This window comes from Bicyclus anynana, chromosome 21 (assembly GCF_947172395.1).
Source record: "Bicyclus anynana chromosome 21, ilBicAnyn1.1, whole genome shotgun sequence".
NCBI classification, from domain to species: domain Eukaryota; kingdom Metazoa; phylum Arthropoda; class Insecta; order Lepidoptera; family Nymphalidae; genus Bicyclus; species Bicyclus anynana.
The window spans coordinates 242,333-266,077 of NC_069103.1; the positions used below are offsets into that span (position 1 = coordinate 242,333).

General features: G+C 37.5%; 1 protein-coding gene across 1 annotated transcript; it reads right to left on the reverse strand.

Moving 5' to 3' along the window:
- Window positions 1–644: 644 nt before the first annotated feature.
- LOC112047742 (uncharacterized) lies at window positions 645–23,297 on the reverse strand. Its single transcript, XM_024084965.2, has 5 exons — window positions 23,096–23,297; window positions 10,288–10,422; window positions 10,005–10,185; window positions 3,611–3,844; window positions 645–3,016 (listed from the first exon to the last, which is right to left on the reverse strand). Exons 2-5 carry the CDS (start codon window positions 10,384–10,386, stop codon window positions 2,928–2,930), a joined length of 603 nt encoding a protein of 200 aa, XP_023940733.1. The 5' UTR covers window positions 10,387–10,422; window positions 23,096–23,297; the 3' UTR covers window positions 645–2,927.
- Window positions 23,298–23,745: the final 448 nt, after the last annotated feature.

The window sequence follows — 23,745 nt, forward strand, 5'->3', positions numbered from 1 at the left end:
GAGCTGGTTAAGCTCAGGAAAACTCTAACTCCTCAGTACATTGATAAAGTAATGCGTCTCACGATACCGAGTTACATTTACCGAGCAACCAAACCCTATAAAACAGAATATAGCTCAATGCTGGTGGCAGAAACAATCATAGTGTTACCACTATGATTGTTTACGGTAATACTTCTTCGGTGAATGTCTCTCACACAGTCTACTACTACGAGGAAGAGTTTAGTGGTACACTGTCGCGTTTTTACTATCAGGAACAGATATAAAGGTATACTTTCATGGATTGACATATGTAGAACTACCATATTTTGTAATTTCTTTATTCCAAACACTGTACTGTTTAGTTATCAATGTTGACATTTTGTATTAATAGTTGGCATATTACAAAATTACCATCAACTGAAAACTTATTATTTTAAAGTGTTTTTCTATACTTCTATTCTAAACTACTATTATAAAGAGGATTTGTGATATTTGGTTGTGATATTGTAGGGGTAATTTCTGTAGCTATAGCTATTAAACCGATTTTTAAAATTCTTTTACCAATACTTTTCAATAATTCGTTATTTGTAATTGCATAGATAATAATTATTTGATTCCCGTAAACTAACGGGAACGGGAACTATGCAGATGAAACAACAAGGCTGTTAAAATTATTTATATATTAAAATTATTTGACAGACCAATTACCGCAATGTAAAGTGAATTATTCTCTAATAAAATAATAAACTCTTATAAAAATATTCAAAAATAAATATTGAAAGTGTTCCTAACAAGTGTGCCCTGCAAGGTGAAGCTCTGATAAAGCGCTAGTTGGTAAACTATTTTGTATGTTTGTTCCGACAATTATCACTAAAAATAATTGATTGGAGAGACTATCAAAGATGACAGGAAGAATGAGATTCGTTAACACAAGATGTTTTTATTATTTATTGGCAAATGAATACTTGAATTCTCACTTAATGTAAACACAGTCCAAGATGGTATATACCGGAGCTAACCTCCTGTTGTACGGCATCATGACAGATTGTTAATCACTATTCACTTGGCGGTGTATTGGACTATTAAAGTGACAACTATCACATCGATTTTTTATCCGAGCGTAGACAATCCGTTGGGCGCGCAGCTTGTAGTTCCGTGATCGATCTCAGTAATTATAGTATTCGTTGAATGCTAGAATTAATTATTAATTATAATTGCAGGTCAATTAAAAACTCCATAAAAATTTACAACTTTTACAGGGCTAAATAAGAAATCATATAGGTACAGACATCTTCTTTATATATTTATTGTATTTAATGTTCACAATAACATAAATTAAGTTTGCATTCTAATGACAGTTTGTAAAATAGTAATTTTATTAAATTAACTGTATTTATATGTATATAAATATAGATAAACTTTTTATTGAAAATATGTAACAGAGGAGAATAACTACGCAACAAAATTGCAATCGCTAATATTGATTTTATCGTCAGACTCTTTGCGCTTATAACTAAGCGATAGTTTTACAATATGCCTAGGTATTTTGTAAAACCTAGGTATATTATCCTATACCTGGGGATATTATCCTATGAATAACATAAACGAGGTAAAAATTACATATTTAACTTAGAACACAAAGAAATATAAGGCTTAAGGATGGATACATTTAAAATTTAAACAGAGCAAAATTAAAATTGTAATAGGTAAACTAATAATTTTCTATATTAATCCAACCTTGTACTAAAATAATGATTGCAATCGCGTTCTGCAATTACTCTCCGAGATTGTATAAAATAGGAATTTCAGTAGGTAAATGCATTGATTCTGCATTGTAAAAATATAATATTGCAGTAAAAGCTATAATATGTCACAATATAGGTATATTAAACATACTTTTTACATAGTTATTTACATCAATACTGATTAGGTACAGTTTGTTTAATATTTTTGAACTCTAAAGCCCCCCATTTGATGGCGGGTCGATGGTAACTTATCACTATGCACCTTTGGCGTCGCACTAACAATAAATAAAGTTAACAACATCTTATCGACTCGATACCTTAAATATAAATCATTGGTTCCGTTTTCGAATTCGCCTTTAAACTTTAAAGCCCCGCACACACTTACAACACGCCACGCAACTCGGCTCGAATACACAGACGCGATATCGTCCAGTGACGATAATACACATTACTTATATTACTTGTGATGTTAGTTGTATAAAATAAATATATTTTACCATACACTGCACACAACAGATATGTAAATAGATTAATATATTTATACTAACTGAAGAAAATATTTACTAGGAAAGGCCATTTTATAAGAAAGTATAAGCGAACAAACATTCAGTGAATTTTGCAGTTCTAAGAGACCACAAGGCTTCAGATATGAATATTTATATTTTACAACATGATAATCTTCTGTTGTCAAAAAAGACTCAAGAGTGAATACTTATCCCCACTACAAGAGGTTGTACGGAAAGATCAGGCCCCAGTCACAGTCAGGGTAAAAATATAAATAATTTGATTAAGCGAGATGCTTATAGAAATTCATTGTGTCTTAAAGATGTTAATTTTTTTATGTTAATGTGTTTTATCTTGCTAACTAGGATACCAAATATTGACAATCGGTTATTTTTATAAATAGGCCTGCACGAACTAGAGTACCTACCTAGTTCTAATGTTATAAATTTTATTAAAAATATGGGGTCGTATAATTAGCAACAATGTTCGCGTAAATACTCGTATAGGGGGAGTGCAGTGCCTATTTGTCGAAGCCTTCGAAGCGGTCGAAGTGTTCGCGGATGTTGGGCCACACACGTCGCGATAACAGAAATATTCGCGTCATCACGACGAGTGTAGCCGCCGCAATTGTGATATTAATGCCAATAGCCAGAGGCAGACGTTAGACGACGGCGGGCGGCGGGGCGCGGGGGGCGCGGGTCACAGGAGCAGTACCAGCAGCAGCGTGGACAGAAGCAGAGACGCGCCCTCCACACTCACGCGAGAAGACTTGGATAGGATGCCCTTCCCTGAAACGATACACATTTCATTTGAGCAAGAAACTCGTGAGTTTATTCAGTTTTAGCAATAATTTGTTTGTAAAGTGATTGACTGATAGCAGCAGCAGTCGCGCAGGCGCACGTAGCGCACGCAGTCGTGCGCCAGCGGGCGGCAGCGGTGCGGGCCCAAGTAGCACGTGTGTTTGACTGATAGCTGGGTGCACTCACATCGCTCAGCGAGCTTCCTGTAGCAGCAGCAGTCGCGCAGGCGCACGTAGCGCACGCAGTCGTGCGCCAGCGGGCGGCAGCGGTGCGGGCCCACGTAGCACGTGTGTCTGACTGATAACTGGGTGCACTCACATCGCTCAGCGAGCTTCCTGTAGCAGCAGCAGTCGCGCAGGCGCACGTAGCGCACGCAGTCGTGCGCCAGCGGGCGGCAGCGGTGCGGGCCCAAGTAGCACGTGTGTTTGACTGATAGCTGGGTGCACTCACATCGCTCAGCGAGCTTCCTGTAGCAGCAGCAGTCGCGCAGGCGCACGTAGCGCACGCAGTCGTGTGCCAGCGGGCGGCAGCGGTGCGGGCCCACGTAGCACGTGTGTTTGACTGATAGCTGGGTGCACTCACATCGCTCAGCGAGCTTCCTGTAGCAGCAGCAGTCGCGCAGGCGCACGTAGCGCACGCAGTCATGCGCCAGCGGGCGGCAGCGGTGCGGGCCCACGTAGCACGTGTGCGGCAGCCAGGGGAAGGGCTCGCGCACGAACTGCCGCTCGCAGCAGCAGTGGTCGGCCAGCACGCGCGTCTCGCAGTACTCCAGGTCGCGCCGCGAGCACACGCCGCACCCTACCACTGTGGCTGGAACTGGAACCACGAACAAAACATATTATTACACTTGTCGTACATCTATTGTAACACTGTTATCGGCTATATACGATTTGATACAACAATGTCACAGTTCGCCCACCTGCATTTGTTTGCAGTTCAAATTCTCTCCCCTATAAGGAAAGAAGCCTGTTTCAGTGGGCCACTAATATCTGATAATATTGATACTGATGTTGATTTCTATCGAGAAACTGATGTGAATGAGTACATACTCAAATTGCAAGAAGGGATTAAGCATCAAACGTTGTTAAAGGTTTGTGACAAGCGGACAAAAATCGACCTAGAACTAATCCAAAGTAAAGATTACAGATGCCGGGAGCTACGGGACTTAATCAATACAATCCCGGAGAATGTTGACAGTTCTTAAAAAAACATTCTACAAATCACACAACTGTAAAGTTTTAAAGTGGTAATTGTCATCAAAGGCGTCATTTTGAAAATGTTACAAATATTATACTGTTAGAGCAAAGTAAAAAGCCAAGACTTTCTCTCAAGTTACTTTACGTCATTCGCATGTTAACAAAAGCATAACTGCAAGCAAAGGAACTGTACCTCATTTGCTATTCCCGTCAGCCCGGACGCGCGGGGTCTCCGTGGCGCATTCTAATGGCGAGAATGGCGCATCGGTTGTGTAACAGCAGGCGAGTGCCCGAGAACAATGCCTGTGTCTGATCACTTACACGCATAATCGCTTGCGTGATTTGGCGCAGGTGTCATCGGAGGTGTTCAGAATGTCTCATAGATCAACTCGGTAGCAGCAAAGCGTGAAATTTATACAAGAGAAATTTTGTCAAACGAAATACCTTACACAGAATGTTACGCTTCGTTGATTAGATATTGGATCAATTACAATCTGTCTCCAAAGATATTTCGCATTCTAAAAGCGATGAAGCTACTCATAATCTTGTTTCATGGAAAATTGTTTTCACTTTCATAAATAGATTCAATCTTTGTCCTCTTTTAACAAATCCGATTGGTGAACATTTTAACGCGATCTAAATGCTGACAAGGCAAAAATTCAAATTAAAAAAAAAAGAGCAGGCGCAGAATGTTTCTAGTTTTTTTTGTGAATGGTAATAGTGACACATGACTGCTGTGGCGAATGATGATTTTACACTTCGAGCCAGCGCCGTGAGGCTTCAGATTGTGTTGGGAGCAAAAAGCGAATGTTGTAACTGCGACGTGACAACTGACAGCGATACGAAGGTTGACCGATTTCTTGCGAAAAATTTGCGACCACTCGTGCGTGGAATTTAACAAAAGTCTGCAATATTTTTTTCTCAGCAACTAGATGAACCGTAGTTTCTTTAAATGTTAGAATGTTCAAGCAATTCAATATTACAATACCTCCGCAGTTAAGTAAAACGATGATGACAAAACTCAATGCTTTGCAATACCATGTGGATGACTATCGTATAGTGTCAAAAATTCTTAGTGCGTTAACAGGTGCCCTTTCTGTATTCTTGGACTCTCTTCAATTTTCAAATATTGGCTTGAATAAATTTGCATTTAACAAGGTAAATATAATACAAGTTAAAATTCGTTTTCACTTGAAATATCAAAGGAAAGATGAAAATGATTTGCGGAACAACCCAGTAAAATCACAATCAGCTGATTACTTTCAAAGTAGTTGGTAATCGAGTTGACATTGATCACAGCGATAACAATGGTCTGAGGGCCGGAGCACGTCACACCAACCTTGAGTACCTCATTTGGCAACCTTATGTAATTTGCAACTACAAAAATTGCTACTATTGGCAAGGTCTCTTTGACTTTTCGGTACTCAGCATCGTCAACGAGGAATCATTAATGGCCTTAGTTAACGACTTCAGGCTTTGAGATCAATATTAAATGTTAGTGATTATATAATAAACTTAACTACCATCATGAATCTTCTCTGATTTGTTATTAATGCTAATTACTTTAGTTGTTAATATTATTCATTAGTTCAAGGCGCCCTTTGCACCATGCAACGCGCTACAGAGAAATTATGTAATTTACTTAATGAGTAACTTTTTATAAGGATTATCACAATTACCCACACTCTAATATCTAGTATATTCAAGTTACATAGAGATAGAACAGTATAGTATTAATATTTATAAATAATCTTTGGAATTGTTTGTCAGTGAAAGTACAAATTACTAAAGAAAATTAAGTTACCAGGAAACTGTTACTACTACTTTTTAGAAACTTGTAAAAACTTATCGTTTTTGGCCGCCAATTAAGTTAAAATCTTAAAATTTTGTGTTACAACTGCGGCATCTCTTCCTGAACTAAAAATCAAACTATTGTATCTTGTGTGAAAACGAATAGTTGATACTTTCAATCACTTTTTTTCAATTACCATAACATTTAGCTTATTTTTATCTTCTATTCCAACAGCTTTAATTTCCGTTAGGTCAAACATGACACATATCGATAAGATATATGATATCGAGTCTCCCAAAGTCACTATGACGTCACCATTCGCGAAGCTCGCCACCCGTCTTATAGTAGCAACCAAGGTTTACGAACCCCTCGACGGTCGATAAAATCACCCTTCCCTTGTATTCAAAACGCGATTAACATCAAACTAGGTACTTGCAGCTTTTGCCTTCACTTTTAACGTTCCATATCTTTGTATCTCAGCAAAAAATATATAATTCTGCAATTTTGATAACCTTGAATGTTTTAGAAATGTCCGTGATGATTAGTATGAGTATCCTGAAAAAAAAAAGGTCGTGTAGAGTCGCCACAAAGCGTTAGCTTTAGCGTTTTCTATGTTCTGACTTCTGTGATTCTGTCAAATTTAACTAGAAAATAACCCAATATAGCGGTTCCTTAATCTGTTGTCTCTTTATCTGTTGTTTGGTTGTTGAGAAAATTGAACTAAGATGTCTTTATGTTTTGTTTTTTGAAATTAGACGTAAGGAAAATGCGATCGTAATTGTGAACAGATAGCTCACAATGACGTATGAAATTCAAGATAACTACAATATACAACGTTATCAGTAATTTCCTTTATTATTAGTGTTAAGTAGCCTTGACGGGCAAGGTTGCAGCAGCGCCGGGGACGCGGCATTGTGCATGATTGTAGGGTGCAGCTTCACGGGATATTATTATATCTGCAGCGTATGGTGAATTCATTCGTACACATATTGTACACTTGTGTGGTACATTATCACTTGGTTAAAAATAAAATGTTCAAAAAGATCAAATGAAGTAGAATAGTAGAGACTAGAAGTTGTGCCGTTTCTAGGCTTTTAAAAGCAACGCGAGGATGTTTGTAAGTTCCACAGACGGAATAATTTGATTAGAAGTAATTCTTCTCTAAGAATTTCATACATTTCGCGAAAACTTTCTTAATTTCAGAGTTTAAGTACATTTGCAGAAAGTAATCTACTTGTAAACCAAACCGTCAAGCTGAAAACAGATAAATAAAACTATGCAAGGATTTAAGAAGTGATTAGATATCCTAGGATTCAGATGTGGTTTAGATCCTCAGCTTGCATTCCTCACAATTATTTATACAACGTTCGTCGCAGTGGTAAAACGACACGTAGGTTTATCTCATAGCCTCCTTTAGTCCGTGTAATTGGCCGCCGCTCAACGACTTGAAAGAAAATCATGCGACTCATTTAATTTAATTCTTCGCAAAATGGATGCTCGCTTCCTCACCATCAGTCTTAATCACCACCTTCGTGTAATTGCATCAGTGACTTGTCAACTACGTGAGGTCACTGGAGCGTGGTCACTGGAGGCATATACCACTGTAATTGTTTTGTCATTATAGTACCTCATGATAATAAACGTAAATAACATATCTGTATACAATAATAAGATTGTATGGAATAATGTAATCTCAAAACAATCCTTAAGGTTTCATTATCAGTAACTGAACATTATCTAGATGGAAAAGAAGATACCTACTTGTAAATATCACTGTAGAGAAGTTTTGACAGCCACCATTCAGATGGAATCTGTATCATCATCAGATGATGAGCACTTTAACCATCTAAGGTAGGTAAGAATCTATGCCAAGACTTAGCGACACGATTACGCGCTGGTAATCGTATATGATAATTTATTAACAGTAATAGAAAACTAGTTTATTCATAGTTCGGTAGGAACAGAAAGATACACAAACACTCAATATGAATAAAATGGTTACAACTGCAGCTGGGAGTGGAGTATTGTGTTTTCGTCTGATTAAGAACTCTTTCCACAGTGGAAAGTATATTGATCTTAATATCAAATGGGAGCTATAAACGTTCTCTATATAAACAAATATTTATGACTATTTAGTTTGATACAACAGAACAATCAATTTTAAATCAATATTGTGAAACAACATCATTAGATAACGGCATTAAACCTCCCAGTTAGACTATTTAGGTTAATTTGAGTAATTAAATCTCAGACATGAAATTGAACATGAAATTAAATAAATTCTCCCATACGATTAGTCACAGGCTATAAATTATTGTCAATTTGTTCACAAAAACGTAAACAACGTAGACTGTCAAGCTGCAGACAATAAAAGGGCTGTGGGAATTAATACATTATGTCCGCGTTCGCGCAATCCTCTAACATTTTGTGCGCAAAAAGTACATAAATAGGTATTCTTAAACAAACTTAATTTAAGGAAATAACTGATAAGCAAAAAGTTGACGCATAAATTACATTTATGCATAGCTTGCTAACCATACAACTGGATATACATTCTTTAAAATCATACAGAATATTATAAAATAGTCCTGAGAGTAAACTAAATTCTTGTGATGGCAATGTCCGATGACTGATATACGTTCAATCCAGTTGAACGATAATTCGATCAAGACCATTTAAAAATTAGGTCAATCCCAGTTTTTGATGAACAAAGAATGTACCTAAATAGATGTTAGAGCAAAAGAACATTGTGTGCAACCCAAGAGCAATCAACACGAGTGTCAGCCAATCAGGAGCATCAATTAACTCTTCGCTATAATTAAACAAATAACAATGAGTGACTCACTACTAAAATATTGCACTAAATTGAATATGACTACAAAACTTTTAGAAATGGAGCTCTTCAGTTTGTTAATTTCGCTTTTATTGATTAGTTTAGATCGTTATTACTTTTATCATATAATTTTTTATAATCATTGATTTTTTTTCCTTTCCCTTTAATTTTCGGTTTAACCTGAAAATGACAGAACTAGTACTAATCAGCCTCTACTCTTATTGGCAATTTCACCTGCTAATGCCCTTTCTTCTCTTCCTCGGTTATGAAATCGTGTTGATAAAAAAATATATATTTAATTGTCCAGTCAGTCTACTAATGAGCAGTGAACAGTGACGTCTACTGCAAGCGCGTGTTGGTGTGGAGCGTCAAGTCTCACCTTGGAGACAATTGCATTGTATTAATTCGTATCGTTAATCCGCCGCCGCTCCTACGCTCTGCGCCAATTAGACCCTCCAGTAGTCATCGGAGTTGCGACACTTTATATGCGGTCGTTTACGGACATTGCAGATTGAAAGCCTCCGAGGAGCTAAAATTTAATGTACCTACGTAGGTACATTAAATTTTAGCTACTCGGAGCTAATATATTGAAGTCAATAAGCAACTTCGATCTGAATTAGCATTTATATTATGTCATCTTTACTGAGCTCATCTTCAGTTTCATTTATTTGAGCTATAATTATGTTTTGGACCCATGTCCAAAACATAATTATATTTGACTAATTACTAATTTTCCTTTAAAATAATATATAATAAACCTCAAGAATTATGATAATCTTTTTAGCATTAAAAGTAAAATAGGAAAGTATACTCTTTCAAACAAAAAAAGAATTTTCAAAAGTGGTTTATTTTTGATGAAGTTACGAGGTAACAAACATTGAAAAAAAATGATGAAGATGATAATGAAAACCACTACTAGATGATAGGTGATATTTGTTAATTTAGGTTTTCTATCAGGAAGCGTAGAAGTAAACTGAAATGGCAGTATCACAGCAGAAAGCGAAGTGTTGATCGACCCCCATTGATGGACTGATAACATCACACAGATTACGTGGAGCCGCTTAAGTCCGCTTAAGCCCATTCAATTTTATAAATACCGTTGGCCTTTGTCCAGCAGTGGACGTCCATCGGCTAATAATGATAATGATTACTTACTATCTTCCACATTGAGTAAGTCTGCAGCCTTCCGTGCGTCCGCGGTGGACACCTCGTGCTCCACGTAGTACTCCTCGTACTGCAGCACCGCGTCGGGCTCGCTCCAGCGCTCCGAGTCGTTGGCGCGGCTGGCGTTGGCCGGCCCGATGCCTACGGGCCTCGAGCCGGACACGGGCCGGGCCTGCAAACGAATCATTAAACCGTTAAACTGATTATGATGGATTTTGGTACAGGGATACATTGGAGATAAATACATTGACACAGGACAAGGCAGAGTACGCACCATCACTTCGGGCACTCGGAAGATGACGTCAGCAGTGGCGGGCGGCAGCAGCGCGAGCGCGACCGCCCGCAGCAGCACCGCGAGCAGCGCGCGCCGCATACCATCGCACGTCGGCACCACGCCGCGCCCGCAGCGCTGCGGACACGAGCGGCACTAATCAACACCTGACGATCCCGTTCCTATTCTTAAACAGCTGTTATTTCAATGATATGCAAAATCAAACTGTCAGTAGCGTTACGAGGGCAAGAGGGGCAATCGAAGGGGGGCAATGGTAAAAAATACTTATTTTTAACCAATTTTTAAAAAAAGGGGGAGGTTCTCAATTCGAGTCTATGTTTTTTTTTTGTAATTCAAAAATATTGCTAACTTAGGCTGCGATTAAGCTATTATGTTTAATTTGGTATAACTTTACAAAGTACGGAAAATCACATAAGTAAGTCGTTTCTAAACTTACAAATACACCCAATTAATTTAAAGCAATTAAGGTACTCGTATATTAAATAATTACAAAACCCAGTAGAACTTCAATTACGACCACATAATGTGATTGTGTAACCCAATGACACAGTTTGTGTAAGTTTACAATGATTGGCGCGGATCTTATTTCCGTGAACACCTTGAAACCCAATCCTGATACTTATACTGCAGCATTCTCGATCACTTCGTTGTGTCCGACACTTTGTCGGTGATCAAATGATTGCTCAAAACAGACAACAGACAATTATTCATCACTTTCTGATACATGTTATCATTACCAGCCCATTTTAACGGACCACAACAGGGAATACCACACAGAAGGGATCATTATTGGAGGAGGAGAGGAGGTGGTTCACGAGGGATTTGTGAAAAACTAAATTCCACGCGGACGAAGTCTCGAGCTTCCGCTAGTATTAAATAAAACAAGCAGGACCAAAGACTAGCGTACTGCCCGAAGCTTGGGGTGTAAAAGTTTTCAACTCAAGGATGAAACTTCTTACTGTAGTTCTTTTGTAAGTATGTTCTCGACATCGTTCTGTTATTATTAATAATAATAATTTTAAGTTTGCGACTGATAATTATCACCATTGTAAAAAAAAGTGCTTGTAAACTTAGCCTACTTGAAAGAAATTAATTTTGACTTGACATCAACACTTGACCCGCTTCTTAAATTAAAAAAAGAAGGGTAATCATAACTCTTTCCAAGGATTTCAATTCAGTAGTATCAATATTTGCACCGACATTTTTTGCATCAAGTGCGCGGCGTGTGGTGCTGACTGCTGCCTGCTGTGCGGCATACTAACAGCGGATAATGACTGCCCACCGATCAGTATGTCTCGCATTCCTTACTCGGGCCTATGGATTGTACCCACAGCTCCTTAGTGCCGACACTAACTGTGCAATCACAGTAACTAACAATGGGGCTGGAGCGGAAAAGAAACCTAAGCGGTCCCCTAAGTGGAGGTGTTTAGTATTAGTATTCGCCTTTAGTTAGTCATCAAATTCAAATTCGATTATTTCGAGTAAGCTTAAGCAAGCTTAGCAATAGAAAAGGAAGCAATTTTGAAAAGTCAATTTCGGCTATTCGTAGAGAATTCCACTAGTTTGGATTTAAACGCAGGCTTCGCTGACAGGTCAGGCCAATAAACATCTATAAAATCAGAAATTATCTATCAGAACTGAGATTTAAATCATCAACGAAGTCATAATTTTAGGGACAGCTTTAGTAAAAGATAGTGTAGAGCTTAACTTAAACGCCTCTTTGTGTAACCCTCATAGCTAAAAACGCATTGGCAAAAATTAATATAAATATTATGCATTACCAAATAAGAGACACAGACTAGCTTAATTTTTTTTATTAACGTGAGAAACATTCAGAAACATACATCAGACATTCTTTGAACCAAACAAAGCGAATGCCAAGAATGATATGAATAACTCCACGTGTTACAGTCCTTTGCTATAGTGCTACTTAATTACAATGAGAGTCACACAGGCACAGGCCCGCCGCGATGTGTCAGCTGACATGAGTGAAAGGGCCTGACGAAAGGGAGATACCGTTACCAGGCACACACACGAAGGAATTCGAAGGGCTCCTATTTAATTCCTTACGTGTCACTTGTACGAAAGACATGGGTTTTATTTTATGCTACTGTTTGACGGAACAAGCTGATGCCTGGAAAATTGTTGCCTCATGCATTGCCTAGAATTTAGCAAACCTATCATAATTGGCACTGAAAATAATAAAATTGGAATTGTACAACCTAACACTTTATAGAGAACGTTTAAACAAAATGGCGTAATTTTATAAAACAAATGCTGGATGAATAATCAGATGAGATCTAGAATTAAAATAACATGTTACTCAGCGAAATAATGCTCATTGATTGAATCAACCGATGATTTCATAGATATTTCGTGATTTTCGAAATCCCAAGTGGCCTAGAGGCTGCTCCAGCTATTGCTATTGCTATTTGGAAAGTAAAGTAAAACTTCCAAAACATAGCTTAAAGATCTCTCATACTAGTCTCACTCAAGTGATTCCCAAGCGAAAAGAGTTTTATTACTTTTTATGGTACCTAAATTAATTGGAACCCTAAAATAAATCACTTTGAAACTTTGAAAGGTGTTTTAAATAATACCACTGTAGTTCTACTATGTGGTCAAATGTTACAGAAAACGCACATTTTTTAACAATACGTCATTATTATTTTGGATGCAACGTAATACAATAATTTTGAAGATAATTATAATTCAACCGGATACTACTTGTTTTACTCATAATAATCTAATCTCCAACATAATTTATAGACCAAAAAACAATTTTGAAAAGTTACATCGGTTTTTTTACAAAACAATTAATAGTTTGGGCGACAGCTTGGTTTATGTGATTAGTCAGCGAGGTACAGGCAGGTATGAACATTACAGACGACACGCATGACAAACCAGCATATTTTTGCATACTTACTTAAAAACCTACTTTAGTATTTATTACACTAGACGATAAATTATGATAGTATCTGCTTACATTCCTAAGTACAATTCACTAGTACGTAAGTTACTCAATGTAGCAGATGAAATAATAATAATTCATGTGTTTAAAATGTGGTTAAATAGTTATTTAATTATTCACACTTTTGAATTTAGTCATATCCCTAAAAACACATAATACATATGTACAATGTACATGGTAGGAGTGCAAATTTCTCATTCCGTAACATTCGTCACAACGAACTCTAACATTCCCTCGTTTAATACGGCCAAGACGAGTAGATTTGCGACAATTATAAATTTAGAAATACAAAACCTTAGGTACAGGATAAGTATTTAAAAAAAAATTGTAAGTAAGTATTAGGTAACGTCTACGTAGCACGTAACTAGTTACAAAAAGAAATGTATTAAAAGAACAAAACTGTCGAGCTCGCTTCGATTATTGATTTTTATTGTACAACTCCCACAGTTCCTGGCAGCGATCGCTCATACTTTGTTCAAGACTCTACAATGTTTAGTGCCGAGGTGTTAACGGCTTGCTTGTCGAGAAATACATTACTGTAATACCGTTTCAAGGACCATTCCACTTAAAATAAAAGTGAGATCTTTTTTCATAACACTTTTATTATGATTGAGTTATAACCACTCACTATTGAGTGCGTCAAAAGCTGGTGAGTATACCTAAATATATTTATTCAAAAATCCTATTTACTATTCATATACCTGCCCTAAAAATATACATTTGAATAACGAATAATTTGGTGTAAAACTGACGATTGCTGGCTCACCACTTTCGGCAATAGGTAACTCTCTCAGTCGACATCTTCTTCAATGCGCTATCTAATTACTTTAAAATATTATATATTATAAGAGTAGCTTTATTCGAAAAGGAATCTTCGAAAATTCGAAAAACTATCGAAAAATCTTGGCACTTTATTATATAATGAGAATTTTTGTGTAGCTCTAAGACTCATACTGGGTACACCATTGTTCTTAGAGCACAAATATCTAAGTGGAAAAGAGGTAAGTAAATTTGGAATTCATGGACCAAAGGATTGGCGGTAAGCTATTTCAGCATGGCTCTCTTAATGATATAATAATAAAAAGGGTTCTTACCACCATAAATATTCCTGCGTTATCGAGCCTTCGGGAATAAGTCGGGATGATGGCAAGAGACCTGATGGATTGACGTTGGTTCCCTGGGAAATGGGGCGGGCCCTAATGTGGGACGCTAGTCCTTGACACATTACAGGCACCGTGTGATATCAGGGCGACAGAATCAAGACCGGGAGCCGCAGCAGAAAAAGCTGAAACCGGTAAGTGGCTCAAGTGTGCCTCTCTGACTGAGAGTTACATATTTGTACCTTTAGTCGTGGAGATCCTTGGGCCATGGAGTCGCAGTGCCAAAAAATTTCACCGAATCATTTCACCGCGGCTAGTTGCCTCGACTGGTGACAAAAGGGCTGGCTCATTATTTGCACAAAGTACCGGCCTGGCTGTCCAGCGCGGAAATGCAGCCAGTATTCTTGCCGCCATTCGTAGGCCGGGTAGTTCGGTCGTAAGCTGTACCTATCTAGTAAGTTGACAGCACAGATGCCTTTAGTATGCACAAACTAAAGTTTACTAAAGGTACAGACAGCACAGCAGAAACGCGTTGATAAGTTTTTTGAAGTGATACATGGTGGAGGGCGTGTGGACACGGTAAGTGCCGTTAGGATTTTTAAATTTTTACTTATTCTTTGATTATTTTAATTCACATTTGACATCACATCAGAATAACCCACCATCTAGTATTTTTTTTAAATAAAAAAACAATCATAGTTGTATGGCCTACTCAGCTCTGTATGTGTGCAAGTAACGAATAAACAGTACATGAATCGTATCTTCTGACTGACGCTCTCTTTGAAACTTGAGTCTAAACAGTCTTCCGACTGCGGCATTCACGTATGACAGCTACTAGTATGAGCTATATCAGTTGTGGTACACTTCAATACAGACTACTGTATAGGTGTTCCACATCGTACAATAGCGGAGCTAGAGCTACTCTATACTCGTATTATGTCGATCACTGAGTACTTATATCATTCACTCACGAGTGAATAGCTTCTCCATTGGAACGGAATCGTGATAAAAGAATTGAGGGCGCGTTTATTGAATGGCGTAAAACATTCTAATGGTGTTGTTGGGTACACTTATAACTTGAACTAACTACTCTTTTAGGTGCTTTTATAGAATAATAATTTTATTTTGTAATCGAAAACTAGAATGCCATGTAATGAGAAATCCGGTAAATAATATAGATAGGTGGATATTGTATTTTATTCTAACTTACACTGAGAGAAAATCTTAGCCGGTTGAAAACGGTTGAAAACAGCCATTGTACATGACCACTTCTTGTTCGTGCTAGAATCATATATTTTGCTGCTAAAATCATATTTTATATAGACTGAATTAAATCATTTTATAACTTAAAACTTTTGTTATTTCCTCTACAACTTTACATAACTTTGAAGACATGTTGGTGTAACAAGCGTCTACTTAGTGTAATACCCGTAGTGCCGTCTTCCAGTTAACTTATCAGCGATAAGAGCTGAGTAGCTTGCTGTTTAATGTTTGCTCGCTCTACCCTTGATAAGGAAGTCTCCGAGCGACATGAGGCAACTTTATACGTAAAACCTATCTAGGTATTTGTACTATAATCTAAATATTATGCGGGATATAATAAATGTACAGGTATAAAAGTTTTTTAAACAAACAAGAAGTCAATGCTTAGGATCACACCACTGATGGTAAGTGACGATGCCTTGATAGTATACCACACTCACTTGGAAGAATGTAGTACCGTATTGCATGTAGTAGCGTACAGAAACATCTGTCTGCTGTAATCCATAATTATCAACTGCGCTGGAAGGGAAGGAGTGGAAGGGTTATAAAAGCCTTAGCGTTAACTTTAGCATTTTCTATGTTCTATGGTTATTATGATAGAATTTATCCTATCCTACTAAAATATTAGGCACGCGAAAGTTTATATGGATAGATGATGGATGTCTGTTACTCCTTAACGCATAAACTACCAATTCGATTTGGCTGAAATTTAGAATGGAGGTAGATTATACTTGGCCAGAAATAAAACAGGCTACTCTTTATCCCGGAAAAAACATTGTCCATGCGTGGTTTTGACGTGGACAAAACTGCCTTCTTACTTATCTAAGGCAGGTTTTCACAGAAGTCTGAGAAGTGTCGAATTACACGTGATAGTGCCGTGCCGTGCCGGTCAATCTGCCAACCCGAGAAGAAATAATTGGAACAGGCAAATTTACGAATACTACCTTTAAGTTTTACCTTTAGTTATGATTAGGTTAGGTGCGTTTAATTGTGTTAAATTTTGCTCAGTTTTGACCTTTACAACAGACAACAGTTATACCTTTTTTATAAGAAATCTTTGTACATCAGTGGATAAGTCGCTACGGCATTTACGAGGTAATTAAGCAGGTAGTAAGTTTCCTTCGTTTACTGAACGTACTCGTATCTACTCGCACTTATTGATGAGTGCGCTAGCTTGCTTGTGCCGGCAGTCCGGCACGGTCCAGTGAGCACCCAAGTGTGTCAGCTGTGATACTCAGTCAGCTGACAGGTGTTATACAACCTCGCTACTCTCAGTTTCTTTCCTTTGTTCCTGCCTCCTTTGTTCCTGCCTCCACCCTGATGGGTTTACTGTTAACCTTAATGGATGTGCTTCGATACCTTTTACGAAAATCGGTCTTCACGTAAATGTATTTAATTTACGTATGACTGTTTGTTTAATTGTCCTGGCTTTTAAAATGCGCAAGTTCGTTCGTAGTAGTTATCTGTTAAGTTAAAAAAATCGAGATTGTAAAAATGTTTTCTTGCAATTTTTTTGTCGTGATACCTATATGTATATATTTTCACCAAAAGATGAAGTTTTCGTAAGCTAGCATGGTCCAAACTTTGAATAACTTTGACTTGATTGCCTACGAAAAGGTACCTAGGTTAGTAGGTACATTTTCGTAGGCAATCAATGCCTACAAGAATGGGCTGACAAACTTTCACCTTTTACAGTGTTTTGGGTATCAATAAGATTTAACCTCGATTAAACGTTGGATGAAAATCATATTTTCTTCTTATTTCAGCGCCTTATCCTCTACTGTCGGCGATTAGTACGCCTGTCCTTGCCTTAGAGGTAACAGCTCAATAGCGTGGTACCTACCTTAACTTAGTAACTTAACAACAACATTTTAATTATCTTGAAGTAAATTGTAATAGCATTCAGTAATCGTGCATTGACCTTCAGCCGGCGTGTCATCGACCCCGGCGCGCACCCTGCCGCACGGGGACATGGAGACATGGGGGCAGGTGCCAGGTGGGGACACCAACTGGGTCAGCTGACATTTGCATTAACGGGTAACTGTGTAGTAAAGAGGTTGTGATACGTTTTGGGGTCACTAGTAATGAACATTGCACATGATATTCCCGAAGTGGAAAAATTTTGTAACTGAATTCGAATTTAGTTAGTAAAGGGTTCGAAATTGGTGAAGTTAGGTAAGCTTTCTTTATGAATTCAGATAGTGCTTAGACATCTTTTTTATCTATTCTGCTCTTTGTCGGACAATTTTTATTCGGGGTATATTTATTACCTTATAGACATCCACTGATAGACGTCCACTGCTGGACATAGGCCTCTTGCATGGACCTCAAGCACAACGGTCTCGAGCCGCCAGCATCAAGTGACTCTCTGCAACCCGCTTGATATCCTCGGTCCACCTAGTGGGGGTTCGACTAACACTGCGCTTTCCGGTGCGGGGTCGCCATTGCAGCGCCTTGGGACCCCAACGTCCATCGGCTCTTCGAACTATGTGGCCTGCCCACTGCCACTTTCGCTTCGCGACTCGCTGAGCTATGTCAGTGACTTTGGTTCGTCTGCGGATCTCCTCATTACTGATTCGATCATGCGATAAACTCCAGCATAGCTCCATCGCCCGCTGAGTGACTTTGAGCCTTCTAGCGGCTGATAAGGTAAGGATATTTATTATTGGATGCATCGAAATCTGGAAGATGACTTGTAGACTTAACGCCCCACCACCAACACCATGGTTCTCTAAATTCATAATTTTGTCCTTGTCGCCATGAATTATCACATAATAGGTAGTAGTATAGTAGGTAGTAGGTATCATGATTATCTGTTTAGTCTAATGTTACCCCTAAAGGGTTTTTTATGTGGATGTAAAAATACTGAATTGTACAGCACGCTTGCTTTGTAATTTGTATCATTGCTCGGTCGAAGGGACCGGAGCGTTTAACTAATAAGCAGCTCATCAACAATAAGTGCGATAAAAAATAGAATAACTGGCGGAAACTGCTCTCTTGCAGGCATCGTGATGCTGATGAGGATATCCTTCTTTGCGCCAAACTGAACACCACTTAAACACTTACCTGGGTATATTCACTTATGTTCGCTAATGCCATTATTAGCTCTGTTAAATGAGCCCAAATTACGTGTCGAAACTCTAAGGATGTAGATATTATGTATGGTGAAGACACTACATTGAGCCTGATCAGAAACATGTAAAACATCAGCATATTATGGAAAATGAAGGTATTATTTTCTTCTACTCTACTATCTAAAGATTCTCTAATGATACAATGGAAACTTAATTGTGATTTGTGGCACACCCAGGAAGAGTTTTAGGTTTCTTAGAGTCGTTACATTTTGTAAAGTTCTATGAGTATGATTCACGCTTAGCATAAGATCGTTCATTCATAGGCAAGTACACGTAATATTAGCTTTAAGATAACATTCCCGACACCAGTGTGGTACGTTCATACATACTAGGATGTGTTTGTTGTGGGCTCTTCTCGGATCGAGGCGCTTTTGGAACCCTCGTAACTTTAATTTTAAGTTTTCGACTTCAATTACCACCATTAAATCATGACATAACTTGACTTTTCAAAAGTGCTTGTAAATTATGCCTAATCGAAATAAATGATTTTATATTTGATTTGATGATGATGCTATAAATATGTCTAAGTCATTTAGTAATTTCTAAGTTTGTTTCACTCGATCGCACATTGTATTGTCGCGTAGCTACAATACATATTGTACATTTCGTAAGTAGATAGGTAGGTACGTTTACATAAGAAAGTATAAATTTTGGCTTATTTCATAAAGATTGAAAATAATAATAGGATCTCTCTCGAACGATGAAAACCGCATTAAAATCCGTAATATCCGTAGTTCGGGCTTACAGACGCAGAACCGACTTTGTTACAGATATATCTACTAGTACCTATGTAGTTTATATGCCCACGACTTCATCCACGTGTAAGTGGACCCTCGTTCAGATTTTCATAAATCCCACGTATCGACCATGTAGTGCCATGGTACCATGGATATTTCGGGATAAAAAGTAGCTTATAGGTATATTGCTCAACAAACTCCTCCATCTTCCAGTGAACGACACATTATAATAGATTCAGGCGCTATCAGGCAAAAATTTCATTTTTTGTTTAACATATCTATCTATATTTTGTAATTTTAGTTGAATGTCAGCCATCACCCTGTAGAGTATGTAGTGCTATTCACGGGACACCCTGTATGTAATGATGATGATAATATATTAAGCGTCAAACTCGTAATGATGCGGGCTCCCTGAACTTCACTACAAAGCTCTCGTGCGGCGCATGTACAACAGTAAAGTGCGAATTTCTTAATTAGTACAGAGCACCAGCTGCCGGCCGATCGTCACGCAGATTACTCGTTAGACGGTTATTCCCCTTGCGAGTGCTCGGCTGGAAGTGTGGTGCACAGAGACTTCCACGAACTCTAAACTTCTCTAAAAGAGTCAACGGTATCAGATAAAAGGAGACCATTTTGGGCCCAACACTTTACAGAAAAAAAATGATGAAATATCCTTTAGGTATTTTTCAAATCAAAAATAGTAAGTAGAATTTACAAGTTGTTAAAATATGTGTTTTTTCTTGAAATCGTGCTTTTTTAAGGTAGATAGTTTGCCCATATCTTGAGTATGCAACTGTCAATCAAACTAAATCATGACCGGTATCGTGTGACGAGACGAGTATCAGAGACAGTAATTGTACCATTATTTTGTGGTAGAGGAAACACCTCGAGCAAGTCCCAGACTTGACCTTAAGAGACTGCATTAATACTCACCTTCCCTGCCCGCCATGTTCTATATTCACACACTAAACAATTTATGAAAAACAATAATTACAACACAAAACTACGCGGTCTCTACGCTGCCTAACAAACAACTGAGCTCATCAAATACCCTCTTATTTATACCAACAGCAACACCTGAAATCGAGGAACTTTGTAACTATCGACAGAGCAACCTCCAACTTCCGAGGCACGCGGGAGTACCTAATAATAATAACTATCCAAATCCGGACTGATAATCTAACTGTTTTATTTTTAGAAGCTCAGTGTCTCATAGTCCTACCAAGGAAAGAAAGAAAGAAAGAAAGAAAGAAAGAAAAAACATTTATTTAAAAAATTGTGCCATACACCACAATGCCTAACTAAGCACTATTGTTGTGTCTGATGCTACAACCACCTGATCAATTGAAAATCAAAACTAAAGTAGTTGAAGCATCAAAAACCACTTCGTTATGTTTGGCACAACCTTGAAAAAAGGTAACAGCTCAGCATTGTGCCGCATAAACCAAGCAAAGTACTTGGCCAAGCGGCGCTGATTTTCAGCTGCTACCTCGATCCAGGTGACACCACGGAAATACATAGCCACAGTGACAATATGCTATATTATTACCTTTAAATTAAAAACAAACAACCTTGAATTAATATGCTAAATAATAGGACTACGCTAAACAAATAAAAGTGTTTCAACAAATTAAGCAACAATATAAAATTAAAAGGTATAAATAAAACACACACACACATACACAATAATGATAAGCCTTATATCTAACAATCTACGAGTATAATAATTGAAACATGAAATGAGGAAATAAAATAAAAACAAAAAGAAAAAAGAAAATATTTTTTTTGCATTAACTAGTTTACAAAACTACTGTAGTATGTACCTAAATAACGAAATCTATGAAGATTACTTGGAAATTTCATTCACTAAAGAAATGAAAACTCCGCCACATAATCCTGTAATTCCTCCTGTTTGCTAAGCAAATATCTTTTTAATTTCTTCTTAAATGTAAACTTACTCTTAAGGTTCTTTATAGGCGGAGGGATATTATTCCAGCATTTAGTGGCGGAGTACGTGAATGAGCCCCTAAAAGCTGCAGTACGATGAAAAGGGACTCGAAGCACATTACGACAAGTTCGTAGACCCCTTTCATTGTCACTAGACCAATTCAACTTATTAAATAATAAGCAAGGAATCGAACCTACGACCTCATGATCACACAGCCTCATACGATAATCACCGGACCAACGAGGCAGTTGATAAATCTATTCATTAAGTTTATTATCTCACGTAAGTTAATTATAATTAAAATACCTGCGTATTTAAATACGTGAAATAAAAATATACAATTCAGCGAAGGTCACAATGTATTGAAATAAGTAATCTACATAGGATTATAATTTCAATTCGCATGCAAATTGCAAGGTCTGCGTCAACAATGCTGATGATCACCAGCTGGGTAACTAGATAGGTAAGTACTGCATTGTCACCGTGCTTGCAAGTTCGCCATCTCGCACAAAAGAAGCGTGGTGGGTTATTTAGAAAATATGTCTTTCTTTTACGAAATACCTTTATCGGATAGCTTGCGTATTTTATTTGTAAGGGTTTCATTTCAACTAGGAACCAATAAATATATAGAAATATTAACTTAAAAAAGCCATACTGAATTATGTTTCTAGATATCTTACTACATAGTTTTGGAAGACCCGATTTTGATTATATGAAATTCGGGTAGCGGGTTCGAGTCTTACACAAAAGAACCTTGGTTTTTCTTGAAAGTATCAACCTCGCCGCATCAACATCTGATATGAGTTTAACATAATCACCTTAAGTCCGCCAGCCCGCACTGGAACAGCGTGGTGGGTCGAAGCTCCATATCCCCTCCCCCATGAGGGAGGAGGAAATAGGCTGATAAATATTCATTTAAAAATTAACGAATTCAATAATTTTCATTTAAAAATTAACGAATTCAATAATTTTCATTTAAAAATTAACGAATTCAATAACTGGCCGGTATGATGATGAGATATCTATCTTTCCGTTTACTTAATAAAATAACCTTGAACTTAATTATAAATGTAATTACATATTTTCTTGTGTGTAAATTTTTATACAAGGCTGTTTAATTTTTATACAAAGTTAGGTAACAAGCGAGTGTAACGTTTATAATACTAGCGTGCGACCGCGACTTTACGTGAGAAAATTGTTGTAAAGCACGGCATACACGCGGGTGTATCCCGTTCCCGTGAGAATACGGGAATAAAATGGCCCATGACACTCACAAATAATGTGGCTTTTTACAGGTGATCGAGAAATTACCCCCTACAATATCCCAAACTTTACATCTTTGAAATTTTAATTACCTTTATACTAATATCAAAAACTTATATAGATAAATACAAAATTAAAACCTCTTAAATCATACCTACTGACTAACTATAAATAATAATGTAAGTTAATATTATGACCAATGATTTTCTTATAACTATAAGCTTTTGTTAATTAAAGTTAAAGGGTTCTTTATCATTCGACATTCAAAATAACAATTGGCAACTACCAGATAGAACAGGCATAATAAAAATTTCATAAATAAAAATGTAAAAGGAAATTCATTATATAAGTTTTACAAAAAAAGCTGTACTTACATCGATTTTCGCCAAACTTTCAGTGAACGCCACCGATACAGCTCCACATAGACACAACTATCACAAATCACAAGATACCTTCACAAAACGAATATTTTCTTCGGCAAGAGTGAAATCTCGTAGACGCGCTACGAATGCTAAATAAATAAACAATGGTTGTCGGCACTGACGTGCGTCACTCTTTGGAGGCGACTTTTGACTGGCGGCGGCGCGCGGAGACGGGGTCGATCGGGGAGGGAAAACGGCGCCAAGAAAATTGCTTCAATTCAACACTTAATTTCAGTTACTTTTATATCTATTAATGACTTGATAACAGTATTTTTTCGGGTCGTGGAAAATATTTTTTTATATTTATTGTTTATACATGCAATATATATCTATGCATACCATTGATCCCCTATTAAAAAGTGGTGCACAATCATCGATCAAAAAACGTCCCCACTCAATCAGTGCCAAACACAACTTCTTGGCACTCAATTCAACTAGTCGCATTTGCAAATTCAAGCTTCAACTCAATCCTTAAGGTTGAATTTGCTCTGAAATATTTAATATTTTTTGTCATTTAAATATTTTATTAATTTTTAATTGAGGTTTTACGACATGATATAGCAGTATAATAGGGAGTAGTGCCTACATACTTATACCGGTAT